The sequence below is a fragment of the Petromyzon marinus genome, chromosome 29, assembly GCF_048934315.1.
Source record: "Petromyzon marinus isolate PM22_M1 ecotype Great Lakes invasive population chromosome 29, UKy_Petmar_22M1.pri1.0, whole genome shotgun sequence".
NCBI lineage: Eukaryota > Metazoa > Chordata > Hyperoartia > Petromyzontiformes > Petromyzontidae > Petromyzon > Petromyzon marinus.
The window spans coordinates 230464-253914 of record NC_133695.1 but is presented as its reverse complement, the minus strand read 5'-3'; the positions used below and the strand labels follow the sequence as shown (position 1 = coordinate 253914).

Here is a 23451-nt window from a genome sequence, read left to right as displayed (position 1 = left end):
CTATGTGCACTTTGACGCCACGTGAAGTGTCGAACGCCCACTGGCAGGAGGTCACGGGGAAGAACCAGGTGCCACGGGTCGACTGACTGAGATGACTGGCTGATGCACCACCTGTGCCCCCTACTGTGCCAACTGTGGCAACTCGCTGTGCTTTAGCCACCCGGCGCTCCGCTCATTGTTGTTAGCACACGCACACACACACACGTCTCCGGTTTGATCTCCCAGCATGGCAGTGAAATGGCTCCACCCCCCACCTCTGTCCACCCAGCAGTATGAGTGCACCACAGTCAGTCGATGGGCAGGTGGCGTGTGGCGGGGCAAGTGTGGGTACCCACACCTCTTATAGGATAGATCTTGCCCAGCATGGGAGAGGAGGGCCAGCGACCCTTCAGGGCAGTGGCTCTCAGAGCGGTCCCCGTACCAACAGTGGTCTGTGACGCTCACCCACGTGGTCCACGGGCTGTGATGCAAACGCAGCTGATCCGGGATAATGGCAACGGTTATGACTTTTGTTATGGACTTTAAATTTCGATTTAAAGCTTTCGTGACTGCAGGGATTCATCTTCTGGGTTCTTTCGATGAAGTCACGTAGAATGGAGATAACATATTTTTTTTTTTTTTTTATCTCCATTCTACGTGACTTTACCGAAAGAACCCAGAAGATTATGGACTTTAATTAATATTCTACTCGTGATATTAATTTTTTAAAAAGTTAGGTAAGCTACCCTGATTAAAATACCCTGACCCTATCTTTGAAATGCACCCCACCCCCTAGAGAAAAAAAAAAAACCTTAGAGCTGCGTAAAAAAAATTCATGTTCCGGTAATGCGATTAATTGTTTTCCTGGCATTGAGAGAGAAGTGAATGCGTTCCGTCACCAGAGGTGACCAACCAAGTTTGAGAAGCACTGAGTGAGGTGTGGCTCTCTCGAGATCTCTCCAGCGGAGCCCCTTCCTCCAGCAGCCGCGTTAGCAAGCAGTTACAGGGCTGCAACTTTACCCGTTTTACAGCTCTGTTAAAACCAAGAGATACTCTTTGGTTCTATTCGGTAAAGTCACGTAGGTAAAAAATAAAACAACAAGAGATGTATGCACTAGTCATTATACATTGCATGTTGACACTAAACTGCGAAAGAGCAAGCTAACTCTGATTGCATTCCTTAACGTTGCAACAAGTTAATAATTAATCTTTAAACTGATTTCAAAATGGTCTGCTTAAAGAGCGGCGTTTTTACCAGACAAAATGAAGCAAATAGGTATTTGTTGACAGTGTGTACATCGAAAGAATCAATCACCACATAAACATTGACAATAAGTATCTCTACCAGTCGGAACGAATGCCCCCAGCCTGGCGCTTGTTCCGCGAGGTTTCATTCGGTGTTCGATGTTTCTGTGGTGACGGCTCACTCTGTAGTGGGAGCGCTCTTGCCAATAACAGCGGGTGAAGCGACCGCGGTGTTCACTCAGCACCGTTGACTGTTTACAAGCGCCCAGAAGGGGCGAAACCCGTCTGGAGTTTGTATGTTTGAATACATTCTGCTGGTTGACATGCATGTGTAAGTCCAGTATTCCAATATAATATATACTGTCCAATATAATAATGTATACTGTCCAAATATATAGTTGATGTGATAATATGCAAGGAAAACGAAGTTATTTAGTTAATTGGTTACAATGCGGTTGTTTTTGAACAAATACCAAATGGGTTTGATTCAGTGTTTTGAGTGTGACTATATATTTCGATTTAAAGCTTTCGTGACTGCAAGGATTAATCTTCTTTGGTTCTTTCGGTAAAGTCACGTAGAATGAGAATACAACGTCGTGAGAATTTTATTGTGTTATTTTATTTTATTTATTATTTTATTCTCATTCTACGTGACTTTACCGAAAGAACCAAAGAAGATGTGACTATATACTTTATATATATGTGAGCTACTGTCACTATATACTTTATATATAGTGAGCTACTGTCACTATATACTTTATATATAGTGAGCTACAGATTATATACTTTATATATCGTGAGCTACAGATTAATAGATATGAATCCTAAACAAATGGAAGTGTAGCCAAGCAGTGCTGAATGCAGCAATCAGGATTAAGTGTCATAAATTGTGACTTTTGATGAGAGAGTTTGTTTATTGTATCGCTGTTTGTGACGTCTGCTCCTGCTGTGGAATCTGGCCACTTTTCAGTGGCTACTAAATAAAAAGCTGAGTTGCCGCATTTCCAGCATTACTCACTTTTTCCAGCATGTCTTCTAAATTTGTTTTCTTTTAAAAGCTTATAACTTAAAAAATATCAGTGCAGTTCACCTTTAACTTAGCTATTCGCCTTTGTGTAAAGTGATTGTTAAATATATTTTTTATATATTGTATTGTTTTCTAAATTAGCCGATGCAATCCAGGTTGCCCTTGCAAAATAGGCCATTTCTCAATGTGCCCGTATTTGATCTATTGGGTATATAAAGGATACTAACCAACCCGAGGACATTTATAATATATTGCAGTATCTCGAGAATTGGCAGCAGATTGTGGAGGCCTTCATTTAGCTGTTGATTGACCATGGCTTCTTTTGATATTAACGATAAAAAGCAATAAAAAATAGTCTGTTTATGCTGAAATTAATACACGTTTGAAAACATGTACGTCAATATATTTCAACCTTGCATTCCATTATAACAAAAAAGGTGTCCCATTTAATTACGAGACATTTGCCCATTACACCATTACATTAGTGACGCACATGACGTTTCTTGACGTTTAACCTACGCACAGAACAAAATGTGTTCTACATCTCGTTAGCCACTGGGTATCTGTACGCGTGGCAAGCTAGGAAAGTATTTAAAGGCAGCCTGAATACAAACGGCTACGATATTCGGCAACCTTCTGCTACTGGGGTCCTGGGCCTTGAAAATTGTTGAACTAAGGAGGGATTTATTATGATTACAATTCTGGCTGCCTGAACATGAGTGTTGTGGTGGTTTTGTGCTCTGTCAGCGTTCAGCATATTACGATGTTGGATTATTCTAAGCAGAACAGACACACATACTGCATACAGTGAGGGAAAAACGTATTTGATCCCCTGCTGATTTTGTACGTTTGCCCACTGACATAGAAATCATCAGTCTATAATTTTAATGGTAGGTTTATTTGAACAGTGAGAGACAGAATAACAACAAAAAGATCCAGAAAAACGCATGTCAAAAAAGTTATAAATTGATTTGCATTTTAATGAGGGAAATAAGTATTTGACCCCCTCTCAATCACAAAGATTTCTGGCTCCCAGGTGTCTTTTATACAGGTAACGAGCTGAGATTAGGAGCACACTCTTAAAGGGAGTGCTCCTAATCTCAGCTTGTTACCTGTATAAAAGACACCTGTCCACAGAAGCAATCAATCAATCAGATTCCAAACTCTCCACCATGGCCAAGACCAAAGAGCTCTCCAAGGATGTCAGGGACAAGATTGTAGATCTACACAAGGCTGGAATGGGCTACAAGACCATTGCCAAGCAGCTTGGTTAGAAGGTGACAACAGTTGGTGCGATTATTCGCAAATGGAAGAAACACAAAAGAACTGTGGAGTTGCAATGATCATGAGAACGGTGAGGAATCAACCCAGAACTACATGGGAGGATCTTGTCAATGATCTCAAGGCAGCTGGGACCATAGTCACCAAGAAAACAATTGGTAACAGACTACGCCGTGAAGGACTAAAATCCTGCAGCGCCCGCAAGGTCCCTCTGCTCAAGAAAACACATATACATACCCGTCTGAAGTTTGCCAATGAACATCTGAATGATTCCGAGAACAACTGGGTGAAAGTGTTGTGGTCAGATGAGACCAAAATGGAGCTCTTTGGCATCAACTCAACTCGCCGTGTTTGGAGGAGAAGGAATGCTCCCTATGACCCCAAGAACACCATCCCCACCGTCAAACATGGAGGTGGAAACATTATGCTTTGGGGGTGTTTTTTCTGATAAGGGGACAGGACAACTTCGCCGCATCAAAGGGATGATGGACGGGGCCATGTACCGTCAAATCTTGGGTGAGAACCTCCTTCTCTCAGCCAGGGCATTGAAAATTGGTCGTGGATGGGTATTCCAGCATGACAATGACCCAAAACACATGGCCAAGGCAAAAAAGGAGTGGCTCAAGAAGAAGCACATTAAGGTCCTGGAGTGGCCTAGCCAGTCTCCAGACCTTAATGCCATAGAAAATCTGTGGAGAGAGCTGAAGGTTCGAGTTGCCAAACGTCAGCCTCGAAACCTTAATGACTTGGAGAAGATCTGCAAAGAGGAGTGGGACAAAATCCCTCCCGAGATGTGTGCAAACAGGGTGGCCAACTTCATGAAACGTCTGACCTCTGTGATTGCCAACAAGGGTTTTGCCACTAAGGACTAAGTAATGTTTTGCAGAGGGGTCAAATACTTATTTCCCTAATTAAAATGCACATCAATTTATAACATTTTTGACATGCGTTTTTCTGGATTTTGTTGTTGTTATTCTGTCTCTCACTGTTCAAATAAACCTACCATTAAAATTATAGACTGATCATTTCTTTGTCAGTGGGCAAACGTACAAAATCAGTAGGGGATCAAATACTTTTTTCCCTCACTGTATGCATGGTTCTGCAGTATTTGAGAATGCCGGGGTCTTTTAACTCGGCTTGCGCGAGTATTGTTAAGCTATGGGGCGTTGACATGGCCGAGGGGCAGTGCTAATGCCACTCATTGCAGCGGTTTGCGGTGTAAGCCCGACGGCCTTCCTTGTTAATACTGCAGATGGTGTTAGCCAATGATACGCCCCACCTGCTTCATGCGTCGTCAAACAAAGACCCCGCGATGTTATTCGATAAAAGTAGGCCACGTTTGCCAGTGGTACGGTCCAAATTAACCATATTTGAAGAATTACTCACAAAATATTTAATTTGCTAAAACTACATAGCACATTGCCTCTTACCATTTGTCAAACATAACGCCTCTGTCATAGGTTAATGGTATGCCAATGACACAGGTATTAAATGTATGAATACAGTAATTATAGACAGCCTTGGTGCCTGTAAGTGAATGGTCAATGGATCAAGTAACTTAATTTTTTAATGTTAAATAATACGTAATTGTCAACTTTAATTTGCATAATTGCAGAAATAAAACCTGAATATGTAATTCCTATTATCTTTTAGTGGATAGAAAATTATGTGAGAAATGTGATCAATAGTGAGTGCTGTACTCCTGTGGTGTTGCTTGGGACATCACCTGCTTCGCCACTCCCTGCCGACATTTATCATTTTGCGAAACTCGTTAAGTTAGGCTGGGGGAAGCTGCCCTGCTGTAATGGTTAGCGCAGCAGACTTGCAACTCGGAGGTTGGCAATTCCATTCGATGCCCCTGCACAGCAGCAGGGTTTTTAATTTCAAACCAGGCAAAGCCCACTGAGCTATTCGGTGTTTTTCAGAGGCAACCTGGTCACACATTATAGCTTATAAAAGAAACCATTTTTATTTTACCAGGTAAGACCCACTTAGCTATGTACAGTGAGGGAAAAAAGTATTTGATCCCCTGCTGATTTTGTACGTTTGCCCACTGACAAAGAAATGATCAGTCTATAATTTTAATGGTAGGTTTATTTGAACAGTGAGAGACAGAATAACAACAAAAAATCCAGAAAAACGCATGTCAAAAATTGTATAAATTGATTTGCATTTTAATTAGGGAAATAAGTAATTGACCCCCTCTCGATTAGAAAGATTTCTAGCTCCCAGGTGTCTTTTATACAGGTAAGGAGCTGAGATTAGGAGCACACTCTTAAAGGGAGTGCTCCTAATCTCAGCTTGTTACCTGTATAAAAGACACCTGTCCACAGAAGCAATCAATCAATCAGATTCCAAACTTTCCACCATGGCCAAGACCAAAGAGCTCTCCAAGGATGTCAGGGACAAGATTGTAGACCTACACAAGGCTGGAATGGGCTACAAGACCATTGCCAAGCAGCTTGGTGAGAAGGTGACAACAGTTGGTGCGATTATTCGCAACTGGAAGAAACACAAAAGAACTGTCAATCTCCCTCGGCCTGAAGCTCCATGCAAGATCTCACCTCGTGGAGTTGCAATGATCATGAGAACGGTGAGGAATCAGCCCAGAACTACACGGGAGGATCTTGTCAATGATCTCAAGGCAGCTGGGACCATAGTCACCAAGAAAACAATTGGTAACACACTTCGCCGTGAAGGACTGAAATCCTGCAGCGCCCGCAAGGTCCCTCTGCTCAAGAAAGCACATATACATGCCCGTCTGAAGTTTGCCAATGAACATCTGAAGGATTCAGAGGACAACTGGGTGAAAGTGTTGTGGTCAAATGAGACCAAAATTGAGCTCTTTGGCATCAACTCAACTCGCCATGTTTGGAGGAGGAGGAATGCTGCCTATGACCCCAAGAACACCATCCCCACCGTCAAACATGGAGGTGGAAACATTATGCTTTGGGGGTGTTTTTCTGATAAGGGGACAGGACAACTTCACCGCATCAAAGGGACGATGGACAGGGCCATGTACCGTCAAATCTTGGGTGAGAACCTCCTTCCCTCAGCCAGGGCATTGAAAATTGGTCGTGGATGGGTATTCCAGCATGACAATGACCCAAAACACATGGCCAAGGCAACAAAGGAGTGGCTCAAGAAGAAGCACATTAAGGTCCTGGAGTGACCTAGTCAGTCTCCAGACCTTAATCCCATAGAAAATCTGTGGAGGGAGCTGAAGATTCGATTTGCCAAACGTCAGCCTCGAAACCTTAATGACTTGGAGAAGATCTGCAAAGAGGAGTGGGACAAAATCCCTCCTGAGATGTGTGCAAACCTGGTGGCCAACTACAAGAAACGTCTGACCTCTGTGATTGCCAACAAGGGTTTTTGCCACCAAGTACTCAGTCATGTTTTGCAGAGGGGTCAAATACTTATTTCCCTCATTAAAATGCAAATCAATTTATTACTTTTTTGACACGCGTTTTTCTGGATTTTGTTGTTGTTATTCGGTCTCTCACTGTTCAAATAAACCTACCATTAAAATTATAGACTGATCATTTCTTTGTCAGTGGGCAAAGGTACAAAATCAGCAGGGGATCAAGTACTTTTTTTCCTCAATGTAGCTCTTTTTCAGAGCGACTTGGCCACAAATGATTGCCCAATGAAGTGGCTTATCATGTAGGAATTTATAGTTGCTGCCACATAATCGAATGCATGTTTCTCAATGTTGAGCGCAATACTGGAGGACCCGGAGAAAGATCTGCGTGAATCAATGCTGCACGTTTATTAAATGACCCCGCTTCCATCGAGCCAGCAGAATAAATTGTTCACATCAGTTAGTCGATCGACAGGATACGCGTGGTGGGGTAAAGAGTGGGTAACTTCCTCCTCTTTTAGGTGGAAGTAGGCAGTTTTCCTTTTGAAAGTCTAATCACCTATTTATGTGTAAAATATAGACCTTCAAGTTATTCATGATTATTAACCAATCGTTAAGATTTGGTGAAAAAATGTCCTGCGTGATTGCAGATGTGATTAAGAAATGTTACTTATGGTGAGCAGCTAACGTCCACGCCAATTATCATTTCGCAAATTGCGTCCAAAAAGTCAATTTGCTTAGCTTAATATTCTGACGACATGCTGGCAACAGATTAGCATAATTGACGTTCGAGCCCTTTTTGGAGGAGTGCTGGAAGGAGCCCCAGAGAGACGTCAATCAAGGATGACGCTCGGCAGCTAAACCCAAATCGATATTCTCTTCTGCGGAGGTGGCGGCGAGAGTGCTTCACTGTTGTGTCACTTGTGAGCTGTTGAAAAACACATTTCATGGTTGTTGTGATGCCTTGTATTGTGTCACCACCAGCAGTGATATATCCTCTGCTGCTTGGAAGTGTGCCCAAGCCGTTGCCATACCTCGCTGTTACGCAGTTGTAATGCTCCACCTCGCCCCTGCACACAACCTGATTTCATTGCTCAATGTTTTTTTATTTATATTGTGTAAAATTTAATTTCATTAATCTCGCTCGAAAAAGAATATTTTGTCAGAGACTTGAATTTATGCACGCTAGTAGGAAAGATAAGGTGCTCCGCTTGATACAGACGTCTTATTTGTAGATAGCGTGTTGGTGATGAAGATAAAGGTAGAGACGTGTGATCCCCTACTCAATGTATAAGTATTTCACTCTGAGGGAGGAACTAGAAATGTATTTATCAGCTGTTGTAAATTAGTGATTTGTGAATATTAGCAGAGATGAGTGCCAACTTGATGAGTCAATAACGCAACTTCCCACGCTTGAGCAGATGCTCAACTTGCAGGGATGTTTCCCTGTCCTTACCTGTTACATCATTAAACCTTAAGCTCAGAGGCCTGCACACCACCACCTCAGTCACAATTAGCAGCTAATAAATCGACCAATGAGCATATTACAATAACGCAACCAATTACAATTGTATTTCTATCTTGCATATGACAATATGTTTAGGAGCTAAATGCCAATTTCTAGGTCTGATAGCCACAAGAGAGCTTCAGGAGAAAGTTTGTATCGTTTTGCCTTTCCTCCATTGAAGGATCGCAGACGACATTGATTTACAATATAGTCCATAATTTGGGTTTCAGGGCCACAATTTGGGTTTCAGGGCCACAGTCACACTTTGGCTAATCTCTAATTTCCCATTTATAAGATGTGTGCATCGGTCTGTTGATGATCGTTACACCACCAGTGTCCTCAGGGAATTTCAAAGCTGGAAGGTGCGTTGTTTGGGTCTCGAATGAGGTGTTTATTCTGGACATCTGAATTGTTCCTCTCTGTCTGCCAGCATTCTTCCAGATCTGGTTGAGATTTTATGATGGTCACAGCGTGAAGCCAGAGGGAGAATCGGGACTTGAGTGGGCAGCGAGGTACATTGTTGAGGTCTTGGTTGATGGGTATGTTGTTGTCGTGGGAAACAAAACGTGTAGACTCCCTTGCAGTTTGCGCGATGTCTCTGCGGATATTTGGTGGCAGAATGTTCACCAGCACAAGGAGCCAGGGGATTGGCATCGGTTTCGGTGTGCTGGTTACGATGCACATCGCGTTATTTTACGTTGCATCTGGCAGTTTTGTGTATGAGCTACCGGACCAGGCTGGAGCATGATGACTCTGCTACTGAGGAGATCGGTGAGAGGGAGGCAGTTCGCAGAACATCAGCTGAGGTGCCCCCACGTCATTCCTGCAAGTGTTTTGATGTAGGGCGATTCTTGATTTGGTATAATTGTATTACCAGTAGTTAAAGCACAGTTTCATTTTTATATTGTGTTTATTCCTGTTTGTCAGTGTATATTGTCTATACTGCTATATTTTTGAACATTGTATTTGGTCCGCAATCACTTTCACACAGAGTGATTCACTTGTTGTTATCTCAAATACACTTCACTATTCCAGTACAGTATAGTATTTCACGAGTTTACCCAGGAAAGCCTCGCCGGGGCTGAGGATTATTTTTCCCAGGAGGGGACAATGTTACAATGTGTAATCCCAACTGAGTAATTTTCAGCTAATTTTACAGCATTGAGATGTTTGGTCCATATCAGTGAAAATCTGTTTTGTTTCTAACTTTGGGAGAAAACTAGAGAACCTAGAAAAAAAACGGCGCAGAACAGGGGGAGAACACACAAACGCCACACGGAAAGGCGCCCAAGTTGGTAATGTAACCCAGGCCCTTGTTGCTGTGAGGCGCGAGTGTGACCACTGCGCAACCCCTGCCGCCCGGACACCTTTGCTCCGGTGCTTCGAGATGCCCCGTGGGAGGTGTGGCATAAATAATAAACGATGATAATATAAATTTTGATTTAAAGCTTTCGTGACTGCAGTAATTCATATTCTTAGTTCTTTCGGTAAAGTCACGTTGAAGGGAAACAACAAAATAATAAAATATATATAAAACAATAAAAATTCTCACGACGTTTCGACCATAACACAAACGGTCGTCTTCAGGTGTGTCGGTTTGCATCAATTTATTTATTTTTAAACAGCCTCGTCACACAAACCAACAAAATAATTTCTGATTCAACCGCATTAATTGATCAATCTAAACAGTTTTCGTTGAAACCTTCTGCTGCCAGGCCACCAAGATTATACGGCTTACCAAAAATACATAAAGTAGATGCACCCCTTCGTCCCATCGTCTCTACTATCAACTCCCCCACCTACAAACTGGCTCGTTTTTTGTCTGAAATCCTGCGTCCTTTCACTGGAAAAACCACCTCTGCGGTACAAAATTCTACTCACCTGGTATCGACAATCAAGGGTATTTCCCTGTCCCCAAACGACCTGCTTGTCAGTTTTAATGTAGTTTCCTTATTCACCAAGGTTCCTATACCTGACACCATTGCAATCATTGAAGACCTGGTTCATCAAGGACTAAACACTGAGGTACCCCCCCTGGTGAGACACTGTTTAACCAATACATACTTCACTTGGAATGGAACTTTCTACAAACAAACTGAGGGCACCCCAATGGGTTCCCCCCTATCTCCGGTTATAGCTAACATTTTCATGGAGAAATTTGAGACTGACGCCATCCAGACTGCCACTCTGCGCCCAACCTTATGGAAGAGGTACGTGGATGACACTTTTGTCATCTGGCCACATGGCCGACCTGCTCTAGACCAATTCTTCGACCACATCAATTCCATACACCCAGCCATCAGATTTACCATGGAAGTCGAAATAGATGGCAAGCTACCTTTTTTAGATGTCCTAATTAAAAAAAGACCTGATGGTTCAATAAGCCACTCTGTCTAGAGGAAAGCTACCCATACGGATGCTTATCTGAAACCGGATTCCCACCACCATCCATCACAGAAGAATTCTCTCATCAAGACTCTGTATCATAGAGCCCAATGCATATCCGACCAGGAACACATAGGCAGTGAACTCAAGCATGTACACCAAGCTCTTAAGGCTAATGGTTACTCCGACTATACAATCCGCAAAGCTATCACTCAAACCGTGAAGAAGGACCCTCTTGAGGAGCCTTTCAAAACCATCACTTTACCCTACATTGCGGGGATCACAAAAAAGATCTCCAAAATCTTGAATAAACACAAGATCCAGGTCCGTTTCAACACATTACATAAAATCCGTGATCTGGTTCCGTCTGTAAAAGATGTGATTCCGGACATACAATACCCTGGTGTCTACAAACTAAGTTGCCTCTGTGGTAGTAGTTACATTGGAGAAACCAAACGCCATGTCTCGGACCGCATTCGTGAACACAAAGCAGACCTTAAACACGGTAGGACGAACTCCTCTGCCGTGGCAGATCACTGTTATAATTCAGTGGGCTCACATGACATTGACTTCTCCAAGACGGAGGTTCTTTGCAAACCAACCGGCTACCATGAGAGATTCTTATAGCCTACTGTAACATCACTTAACATTTTCTTTTTTTTTTTTATTCATTGGGATTGCTGGAGGGTCATGTGTTGAACTTGGGCATTTTCCAGACTCTCTAGATACCTATTCTAGGATTTGACCCTCAATGCACTTATCCCAGTTTTGTCAACCTTCGTTCAGTGCAGAACTCAGAATAATGAATGGGATAACTTACCGGGATCAGGGTCCAAACCGAAGTTCAGCCCTTAACCCCCCCCCCCCCCCCCCCCCATCCTATCAGCTGCATATGCTGCCAGCCACTGGGAACAGCAGGAGCAGGAGAGGCTGCATGCACAACGGCACACACCCATATGGATTCTATAGTGCTCACTCCCACCCCCGCTACGTACTCAGCTCTCCTCTGTCCACCTGAGCCTTCTGCCACACGGGACGCTCGGCCAGCGTGCAGCACGGGGTCAGCCCACTTGGCATGCCGCTCGTGATTTGGGGCTTTCGGCTGCCTTCCTGCTTAAAGGCACAATTACTCAATGCAACCCTGTTTTTTTGTACGTGTGAAACACAGCAGCAGTATTTGTGAAGACAAATGTTCCATTGTTGCCGTGCAGGCTTGAACAAAGCATTGGTTGCATTCATCTCCAAAGATTTTCGGAACCGTGCTGCATGGCTCTCCAAGGTTTTTTCACATTGAACCCAATTTAGCTCCTGAGGAAACTGGACAGCCATGGCCCATGAATTTGCTTTAAGAAAGCTTGCGCAATGCAACATTAACATGCTACACCAAGACATGTAATACATGCCCTACAATGCTAGGATCTTTATTCTAGCTCTGCCAGGTATATTAGCGTGTGTACATTTGTGTAGATGCCAGTAAAACACTATGTATGCATCATATACCATCACTCTGGATGTCGAACAGTAAAGTGGTAAATAGAGCTCTGCATTAGGAATAGGCTTTACCCTTTTAACTGGCAAAAAAACTGACACCTTTATTCAAGGCATCATGTTTGCAATAACCACAACACAAGCAGTCAAAATGCAAACAAAAAAGACAACTCTGATAATAATATGCACTGTCCTTGAATTTGATTGGTCCACACCCGAGACAGCTTTTCTTAGAGCCTAGTCTCCATTGGTGTTGGACCAGAAGACGCCAAAAGGCGTACAACTCAAAAACAGCGCACTATCAGAGTATTGAGGGCTCGGGGTGAGCATTAACATTATGAGACCTCCTTTGCCAGAAACAAGATTTAGGAATAGGCTTTACCCTTTTAACTGGCACAAAAACTGACACCTTTATTCAAGGCATCATGTTTGCAATAACCACAACACAAGCAGTCAAAATGCAAACAAAAAAGACAACTCTGATAATAATGTGCACTGTCCTTGAATTTGATTGGTCCACACCCGAGACAGCTTTTCTTAGAGCCTAGTCTCCATTGGTGTTGGACCAGAAGACGCCAAAAGGCGTACAACTCAAAAACAGCGCACTATCAGAGTATTGAGGGCTCGGGGTGAGCATTAACATTATGAGACCTCCTTCGCCAGAAACAAGATATAGGAATAGGCTTTACCCTTTTAACTGGCACAAAAACTGACACCTTTATTCAAGGCATCATGTTTGCAATAACCACAACACAAGCAGTCAAAATGCAAACAAAAAAGACAACTCTGATAATAATATGCACTGTTCTTGAATTTGATTGGTCCACACCCGAGACAGCTTTTCTTAGAGCCTAGTCTCCATTGGTGTTGGACCAGAAGACGCCGAAAGGCGTACAACTCAAAAACAGCGCACTATCAGAGTATTGAGGGCTCGGGGTGAGCATTAACATTATGAGACCTCCATTGCCAGAAACAAGACATAGGAATAGGCTTTACCCTTTTAACTGGCACAAAAACTGACACCTTTATTCAAGGCATCATGTTTGCAATAACCACAACACAAGCAGTCAAAATGCAAACAATTGTTAACTGTTGACCTTATTGTTGCTGGTATTGCGCGCGTGCATACTTTGTTACAATGGCAGCACCTTCAAAGAATGCCCCACGTGGACATTATCTGACATACAAAAGAGGATCATCTTCTCGTTCCAATTTCCCGCACCTCTCTCTAGTAGAGGCCCTTCTGCCAGCTGTGACCCGAACAGGAATTTGCATGACTACACCACCGATAAGCATGGCTGGTTACATACGGTGCGAAAGAAATCCAACATACACACGTACATGTTTTTGGCATGGGTCACCTGCCTTAAGTCTGAATAATGAAAACAGTGTGTTTTATGATGCGCCAACATCCGCATTATGAATTGAACTGGAACCGCCCCCTCCCCTCCCCTCCCCTCCCCCCACAATCTCTCATCCTAACCCTAAATAGAACTTGCTGCTGCTGCCTCAGCATTAGAGCCCACTCAACGGTGTCGGTATATGTGCATGCGCTTATAGCTGCCATCGTGTATATTGCATAACATAAGTATAACTAAATAAAGATACATTTCAGCCTTTGTCAATCCACGAATGGATGTAAGCCTCCCCATGTCATGATGGTTATTTATCAATTTGTGTTTCCTTGCTTCATCAAGGTGGTCAGTGTGGGGTTGGTGAATGGCAAGGGATGGCAGGACCCATTCTGATCTCACTCGCCATTGACATTAGCCGTGGCCAGGTATTAAACCTGGGTCACCGGTTTCACAATGTGGCATTATGTACTGCACCTTCACCACAGATGTAGCCCATGTTGCAATGTGACTAATGTCTGACCAATAATAAAAACAATGTGCAGTTCTCTTTTGAGTTTGTGACTTGAATGCAGCTAATACAGAATATTTGGCTTTCCTTGCATCCTCTTGGTTTAACGTTCAACTTTCAATTCATAATTGTACATATTATGCTGTGTTGGCATAGGCAGTGCAAAAGAATATTGACAGATAAAATCTCCAGTATTATACAAACGTGTGTGTGTTTTTATCCTGCTATGCTAATAAGTCTTTAAGGCTTGCGTGGTGGTGGCCTCAGATTGGCTCACAATTTTTGCATTGAGACTGGTGAGCAGATAATTGGAGGCATTTCAAATCAGCGGTCACATGAGTGATGGCTTCATCTTAGGTGTGCATAGTGAGGTTTTTACTAGACCACTTGGTAATGTGTTAATAGAAAGAGTTAGCCAACTGCTTATCTAAAATTAAGTTTTTAATTGCTTCCTCGGGCTATATATGGAGAAATAAATTGTTGGAATATGTGTGTGGGATTTTTTATGGTATTTTTTTCATTCGTCAGCTTGAGTCGTAGGCTGCATTGATTGTTACACATGAATTGAGACTTGGACAGGGGTTAGTGAGATGAGACAATTTACATTTCACGCTGGGATAGACGCTGGCCCAGCCAGATGCGGTTATTTGATTAACTGTCTCCCTTACATACTTGGCGCAGACAATAAAAAATTAACTGAAATCTAAGACTATATTATTAGATCAGAAGCACTCTAACAATACGCATTTAAATTTTGATTTAAAGCTTTCGTGACTGCAGTAATTCATATTCTTAGCTCTTTCCCTTCAACGTGACTTTACCGAAAGAGCTAAGAATATGAATACGCATTTAGAAAAAAAATACTATGTCTACAAATGGGAAGCTTTTTCCCCGACATACATTTTGAGATACAATTTAAACTAGTGACGGAAACAACACATGACTGAGTATTTACCACGGCTATCTTGTAAGTTGACAATAATCCGCACGTGAAAACAATGCAGTGGATGTTGAAAACATAACCACTGATCTAAACATAAACAGCAAAATGTCCATCATCGTATGTGCACGTCGCTATTTTTGTATTCTTCACAAGAGCACATTTGATCCTTATGGCACTACCCCGGGATACCAAATAACACAAGGCAAAAAAATATTTAATTTCTGGGACACTATTTTTCCCAAGGGGTGTACTTAACTCCGTGACTGTGGTACCAATCAATCTGAAATCAGTGCTACGCCGCAATGTCGAAACACAGCGATTGCGCTGAAACCTTGAACGCTCGCATGCACCGTAGCGGTGCATCGTGTAGAGCTCGTCGAGATAAGTCGATTGCCGCATCGCCGACCATCAACAGACTAAAAATGACTGCATCACGGACATTATGTGATAGCCGGGGTTCTATGGTACCCCGGGGTACTGCCATAAGGTTAATTTACAAAAGCTATACGTTACCGATAAAACAATTTATACATAAAAGATACTGCATGGAAATATACATTTCAGAAAAAATAACCTGAATAATGAATTTGTTGTAAAGTAATGGCTCAGACAATGTCAATTATTAAATCCCCTCCCACTTCTCTCTGCCCGGCAGTATAAATGGGTTCACCACTAGTCACCTGTGGTGGGATGAAGCAAAGTCCTCCCACCTCTTACAAGATGTCTTGCTGTGGTGGGAGATGTTCAAATATCCTCGAGACACCTTGTCTGGAGCTCCTGCTAGTGGAGGCTTTTCTGCCGGCAGTGGTGTGAGAGATAATTACAGGGCCACGCATATACTTTCATCTTTTATATTACAACAACTACTAATATGTTATGGTTAAGGCTATTCTTGGATATGAGATAACCAGAGTCGCTTCTACAAGTTCATATCCTAGCAGATGCTGGTCTGGTTTGATCTACAAATGCACCTTTGCCCTACTCATTGTTTCACATGTTTGTGTGAAGGAGGATATTTGCTCTGGATTTATATAGGCTCTTGTGATTGCCTCGTAATTACACGCTATTTACATCACATTGATGCCTTCACACTTAAAAAAGGGCCCCCTTGTGCCGAATTAGTGGATAGCCCTAAATCTAGGAGTTTCTGAATAACGTTTATCAGACTGAATAAATCGCCATCAGATGGTGAGCTTGTAAACAAGCTGTTAATTACCAAGACATGTATAGTGGGTTCACTGAGAGACACACTAACTCAGGAGGCAACACGTTTATTCTATGGACCACAACGGGATAACAACATAAACCGGGTCAGAACAGTCGGCACACTGCCTGACCCACGATGCCGAGCACGAAGACCAAAGACCCAGGGGAAGAGGCAGCACGGAGGACTCCATTCCAGCAGACAGCCCCGACCCAGCCTTGGGACCTCCCTTTTATACCCCCCAGCGTGGCCTGGCTCCACCCTCGGCCACGCCCCCTTCTGGAACCTACCAGACGGTTCTGGGCCATACCCCACGTGTCCTTTCTGTGACCTTTGTCCCACATTGTTATCCTGGCCTATCACGTGCCCTTGCCAGCCAACCGGCCTGCTACGTCCTCAAATGCCCCCTCTCTGCCGACCACCAACACTACGCCCCCTAGGGATCCGTTCCGTGACTTTGCAAGACCTACTGGCAGAGAGGGCTACTACACTCCCAGTTCCCCTCTATCAGTAACTGGCGCTAAGCGCCGTAGTGCCCCATTCTATGTCACTACACATGTCTTAAATTGATAGTTAAACTCCCACATATTCAGGAATAATCGAAAGGACACACCCTGAATATGCACCAGTGCATATCACGTGGTGTAGGCCAGTGGCTGTGATAATGGCTTTCAGGCTAACTATGAATGGTAGTATGGCTATGGGTGTGGTCAGTAGTAGGATTTGGACCAGTGACTGGGTGTGGTTTGTCTGTGGGTTGCATCCCCTCGTGTTTGTGGGTTTTCTTTGAATACCCCTAGTGTCCTCCAACATGTCGATACCTCGATGTAAACTCATATTGGCCCATTTGCCCAGCGCAGAGCCCTCCTTGAAAAAGAGTGAGATTCTGTCTGGCTTTTTGGGTTAAATAATTAGCCGTGTTCTGAGTTGATTATATATTTGTTTCATTGTAGTTTGGCCAATATTGAATTCACAAAGTGCAGCACAGTTTTCTCATGGCTCGTATTGCAGTGTAGCAATTAGTGTTATACGTTAACTGATATTGGTGAAGGGTTGGCACAGTGGTTTGCACAATGTGCTATTTATCCAGAGACCTAAGTTTGATTCATGGCCATGGCTAACAGTGATGAGTGATATCTGAACTTGTCCTGGGCCTTCCCAGCTACACCAACCCACACTTACCTACATAATGAAGTATGTTAATCATGCCACGTTGACTAACGTTGACTAACGTGGCATGGGGAAGCCTTCATCCAGCAGTGGATTGACAAAGTGCTGTACCTTTTTGTTGCTTGATATTGGCTGCATGTATATGACATGAAATATCAAGCTCTGAGCACGTGTTTGACTTGATACATTGAGACCTCTAAGCAAGCGATCCAAACCTCCAGACCCTATCCCACTCCAGCCCAATTTGCACACAATTGCTCTGATTCATTACGGTTATATACTGGGGGAACAAAAGTAAATTACAATGGTGTAACTTCCGTTTAGGCTGATGTTTTAGTAGATTTCTCTACTCTATAATGAACATTTTCTATACATAAGTCAAGCAGATGAATATTTCCACCTTTTTAAACCTCGTAACTAAAACAAATTGCGATAAGGAGTTTGCTATTCGTAAAAATAAGTGTGTAAGCCTGATCACGCGGTGCTTAATTTGCTTATCAACAGGAGATCAAAAACGACACGGCTCTGCGCTGCACTGGAAATCACCGCTGCACCGGAAATCACCGCTGCACCTTCCGTCGTGTTGATGTTTCCCATTGTAGGGGTCACCCTCCACTTCACAATTGTCCAGCGAACGCATCAGAATAATGGGTTTCCCGGCGGTGTGACGTGACATCCAGCTCTGAGAAGTGCTTCTGCGTCCAAAAAACATTTGCGCTTTCGCGTTTGGGACACCCACTGTTGGGAAACGCAATTACTGGCTCACTTTCAAGATGATTAATCGGCTTTTTTCACAGTTAAATTAAGCTTGTGCTTGCACCTGTTTGTTTGTTTGCCATGTATGTAAAGTTGCAAGTAAGGTAGAGGTAACACAGATAAAGGTACAGCTCTGCAATTGCTTGCCCACAGCACTGCTGACAGAAGGGCCTCTACTCGAGCAGCCACTCTAAAGGGTTTTTTGGCCGACTCTTCTATTCTGCCCAGACAGCTTGGAAGTGGGAGGTGGGATAGCCCACACTTTGCCCCACCACAAGTGACCAACCCGTCAACTAACAGCGGTCTACCCGTTTATAACCGTGGAGTCGTCAGAGGCAGGGGTAATTTAAGAAGCTTGCACCATTGCTTCAACTGGCGTGCTGGGAGATTTGAGTCGAACCGGTGACCTCTGGATTGCCAGTCCAGAGGTCGCACAATGACAACAAAGTATGAATGTGCGGCAATTGTATTTAGGTTTTCTATTGGCACAATTTTCTTAAAATAAACAGATGTTTGGGTTTAGTTTGTTGTCCTTCCACCGCACCTCCGATTAGCACGGATGGCTATATATGGTGTGAAAGAAGTTCACCATATATACATCATGACTGAATGTAGGTAAATACCATGGTATATACTTTTTGATGGTGAGTAATTTTTTACTGCTTGGCAAATTATTAATTTAAAAGCTAGTTATTGCGAAATAAATAATATCCCGTTATATCCAACAAATTATTGCGTATTTGGTCTCAACTGTCGGGTATGGGATCAAGTATACATGAGTGCTCATTTGGCCTATGGCTGACTGTTGCAGTGAGAGCAGTCTTTGTGCGATTGGCCTCAACACATCAAAGGTCCTGTGTGATGTTTTTCTCCCAAGGAACATAGCATCACACACTACTCTGGGTATGCATAGTCAATCTTGTACATGTACACTTAATTGTAAGACCTTTGTTTTACAATATTTACAAGAAAAAATATATTTTGACATGTAAAAAATGTTCATGTCATTTCACTCATATGACATCGGAAAACTATATCGCTTTTCTTTTTGGATAAAGTATAATTTTAGTAACAGTATTCATGCTGTCCTACCAAACAACTGTTTTTATACAGTTGGAAAAGATCACAATTTATGTACGTTTCTATATAGATGTTCTCGTTACAAGGGGACATTTTAAAACTCTTTTGAGAAAACAAGTTGTGCAGTGTGTGGTCAATTTGCCTGGAATGTGCCCTATCACATCGTATCCTGTAAGCTAAGCTGAGTTTGATCCTGGAGAGTGCTTGGATGAGCTACCACCGCACATCAACCATGACACAAGAGTTGCATGGCTGCTTGCGGCGCTGTTAGAGCAGCAGAGGGCAGTGCATAAAAAAATCCATCACTGTGCTGCACTACGCTGCATTACGCTGCATTGTCTACACACAGTGCTGCACTACGCTGTATTGTCTACATTTCCTCCCACCGTGAACAACCCGCACTGACGAGCGTGATGAAGTACGGTCCAATAACCCCCATGTCCTACACTGTGGGCAGGGGGAGGGGTCCTCATCGAGGAATGGATAGTGACCATGCTTACGTAGGGAACGGTGGCAAGAGGAGATCACAACAACAAGGCACCATTTCCGTGTCCATTTGTTTGTACACCTAGGCCAAGCAGCTGCTAGTGGAAAGTGGACGTTCCGTTTAGCCACGCTTCAATGAATCCTGGTAATGCAACTGGAAAACATGGATTGTAATTATTGTACATTTATATGCAGATTGAGCCTTACAAAGGGAAAATGTCAAAAATTATCCATCGAGCAAATGAGTAATGTAGGGTGTGATCAACATTGCTCCAAGCATTGAAAGACAAATGCATGTGCATGTGAGTTGCATTTTATTTTAAGCACCTCTCGTAGTAATGAGCTCCTGTTTCATTTTGTGGGCAAAATTCGTCATGTAAAAAAAAACATAGCACGAGGTCATGATGCTCTGATTGTTCAGCGAAATGTATTTTCGAAGAATTAGTAAAGAAGTATAGAACAAAATTTTGATTTAAAGCTTTCGTGACTGCAGGGATTCATATTCTTGGTTCTTTCGGTAAAGTCACGTAGAAGGGAAACAATAAAATAATAAAAATATAAAACAATAAGAAGTATAGAACTGCATTTAATTTAAGTTTTTATGGAAAATTCGCTGATGTGTCGGATGCCTTCTGACAGAGACACAAGTTACAATCAGAAGCCTGTAAGCTCGTCCTTTTATCATTGAGAATAACTATGTCTGCCTTCTTGGCGAAGCTGACATCGCACCCTGTAAATGATGACAACTGCAAGAACAAATTGTATATGCTATGGTATTTTATCTTATTTTTCGTATGTTTTACGACTGGTGCAGTGGTGTCAGACCTATGATCAAATCACCCAGAATGCACCCAATCTCATAAGACCTCGCAATCCAAGCCGGACGGAGCTTGGAGAGTGCTCGGTGGGGTGACCACCACGCACAACAGATCGGTGCAGTAGGCGTTGTGTGCAGTGAAGTATGGTCAAATATCTCTCATGGCCCACATGTCTTAGAAAAGTTCTTATTATAAGTGGATTGACATGTACATGCAGTGTTCTGAATGCCTGACTCGATCTACTTAACCCTTCTTCCTCCTGTGCCTGATGGAATGAGCACTACTTTGCAGCATGTCAACAACCCTGCCATAAGATAGCGGTGGTAAGATGTTATCTCCCTCGCCTGGTATACAGGAGGTCGTGGGTTAAATTGTGACCCTGGTGCCTGCATATTTGGAGTTTGCATGTCTCTCTCTCTTTGTGGTCACGTGGACTTTTATCCGGGTCCTCTGTTTTTTCCCTCCATATTTAGAATAAACGTCACGCGTTTAGAGGATTTGGCTGCTGGAATTTTCCACGTGATAAGCCACTTCGTTGAGCAATCATTTATGGCCAGGTCGCTTCTGAAAAATAGTTATATAGCTCAGTGGGCCTTACAGGGTTGTGCAGTTGTGGCTGTGAGCAAAATCCGTTATCACGATGAACATTTTAGGTAGATTGACAGGTCACTCATGATGGAGACCAACCGAGACAAGCAGTGATTGACGGACACTTACTGTAACAAGTGATTTTCTCTGCAGGCACCTTTATGTGAAATATTTGGAAGTAGCATCACAGAAACTTTCAACAGCAACCCTCCACTTAATGAGTGGCGCCCGGCTCCACTTGATGATCACCGAGGCTTTGGCAATGTCGGAGCTTTCTCTCGCCGGCAGAGTGAACCGCACTCGATCATTGTGATGAATCTCATATTTGTTTATTTAATGTATAAATGGCTCTCTTTGTGATTTATAGAAAGGGGAGAATATTCCTTCTGCTGGCTTTTCATAGATTTTTTGCAGCCCAGGCACAAGATGATGTTAGCAAGAACAAAGCGGGCAAGCCAGAGATAGCAGCGACCACTTATTAACTTTCCTGCGTGTTCCTCTGTCTGATGACACGCATTCGGGGTGTAACAATGCATCAGTTGTTGACAGACACTCTTTAATTACACATTCCTCACATTCTGTGTGCAAGAATTGTTTTCTTACATTTTGTATGGAATGGATTATTTTGTGTCCTACAGGCACTAACTATGGGCAGCTACTTTCATGGTGATAATCATTTTAATGAGTGATGATTATGATTGATAGCGGATGATACATTTTTTGTCTGATATATGATTGATTAAGATTTAGGATTATGGTGATAGAGGATGATGGATGATGATTATTATGGATGGTGGATGATGAAGATTCCATATGATATATGACGATGGATAATAGATAATGATGGATGATGATGACGGAGGGCAATGTGTGACGATGGAATCTGGATGATGTTAACCCCCGGTGGATTTAAATGAAGATGACAGACAAATGGCTATCGATGACGGGTGACGATCGTGACGATCTGAACGACCGCGATTCGAACCCGCAACCTTCCTGTCACAAACACTACGACCGCACCAGGCCCCCAACGACGCCCACCTCTCGTTTCCCTCTCTCTCCACTCTCTTTGCTCTCTCACCTCTCTCCGCTCTCTCCACGCTCCGGCGCGACAGGTGGGGGAGATCCGGGCGCAGGCCGCCGAGTGGAAGGCCAACGTGACGGCCGAGCTGAAGGTGACGCGGCGACGCCTGAGCGTTGAAATCCACGACAAGCTGCAGCGCGCCGCCTCCATCCGCAACCTGGAGCGGCGGCACCGGCTGGGCCCGCACGAGCCTCGCCGCCACTCCATGGACGTGCTGACGGCCGAGCGACGCGCGCCCTCGCGTGCGTCCTTCCTGGCGCTCGCCAACAAGGCTGAATCCGTCGACCGGATTGTGCCTCCCTCGGTGAGTCTACGGATAACTATTTTTTATTTTACCAGGTAAAGGCCCACTGAGCTATATGGCTCTTTTTCAGAAGCAGCCTGGCTTTATAGCAGCAGCCAAACACTGTCGATGCGTAACGTTGATTCTAAACGCGGAGGCAAAAACCGGAGAACCCAGAGAAAAATCCACTCGACCACAGGGAGAGAGAGAGACATGCAAACTCCAAATATACAGCAGCAGGCATCCAGGTCGGGATCGCGCCCACGACCTCCTGTATACCAGGCGAGGGAGCTACCATCTCCGAGACACTACTCCCCGTACCACTGACACCCGAGCGATGCATCGGTCTTCTCGAGCGATGCCTCATTCTTCCCCACTGGAGCATCGGAGCTGCATGCCAGCGCTGCGGCTCGCAGCCTCGGCCCTGAACCAGCGAGGCAACCTTGTCCAAGAAGCCCCATGTTGTTTTTTTCACTGGGAAAGCCGAGCCAGGCAGGCTGATGTCGCTCGATGCGGTTGAGTGGGGAGTCGTCTCTAGACGGTGCAGTGAGATTAGGTAATGAAGAGAATATCCGCGTATAGAATCAGTGTATGGTTGATAGTATTGATGACGATTAAGATTAAACACAGTGAGCAACTGAGCTTTAATTCGATTGCAAATTGCAGTGAATTGATCCATTAATCAATATACGCACTTGCATTTCCTGAATCAAGCATAGGCCAACACTGGGAATCTATTCTACCAACAATTTCACCCGATACCAATTCCCATTCATGTTGCTGTGTAGACCTGTCCTATTGCAGGGCATAGCATTGACTCAGATTAGTTTAAGGAATTGATGGCGAAGCAGCTCCTGGCAATGCGGTGTGGATTAAATTGATTCCCAGTTAAGGGGATGC

The 23451-nt window shown here is 43.6% G+C and overlaps 1 protein-coding gene across 2 annotated transcripts in view; it reads left to right on the top strand.

Annotated features, from left to right (window-relative positions):
• Positions 1-23451, top strand: part of LOC116947392 (potassium channel subfamily K member 2-like) — a 173056-nt gene that overhangs the window by 137640 nt on the left and 11965 nt on the right. For both annotated transcript variants that reach the window (XM_032963075.2, XM_032963076.2), the window contains exon 8: positions 22300-22572. In XM_032963075.2, coding sequence (XP_032818966.1) covers positions 22300-22572 — 273 coding nt within the window. The remainder of the gene's footprint in view (positions 1-22299; positions 22573-23451) is intronic.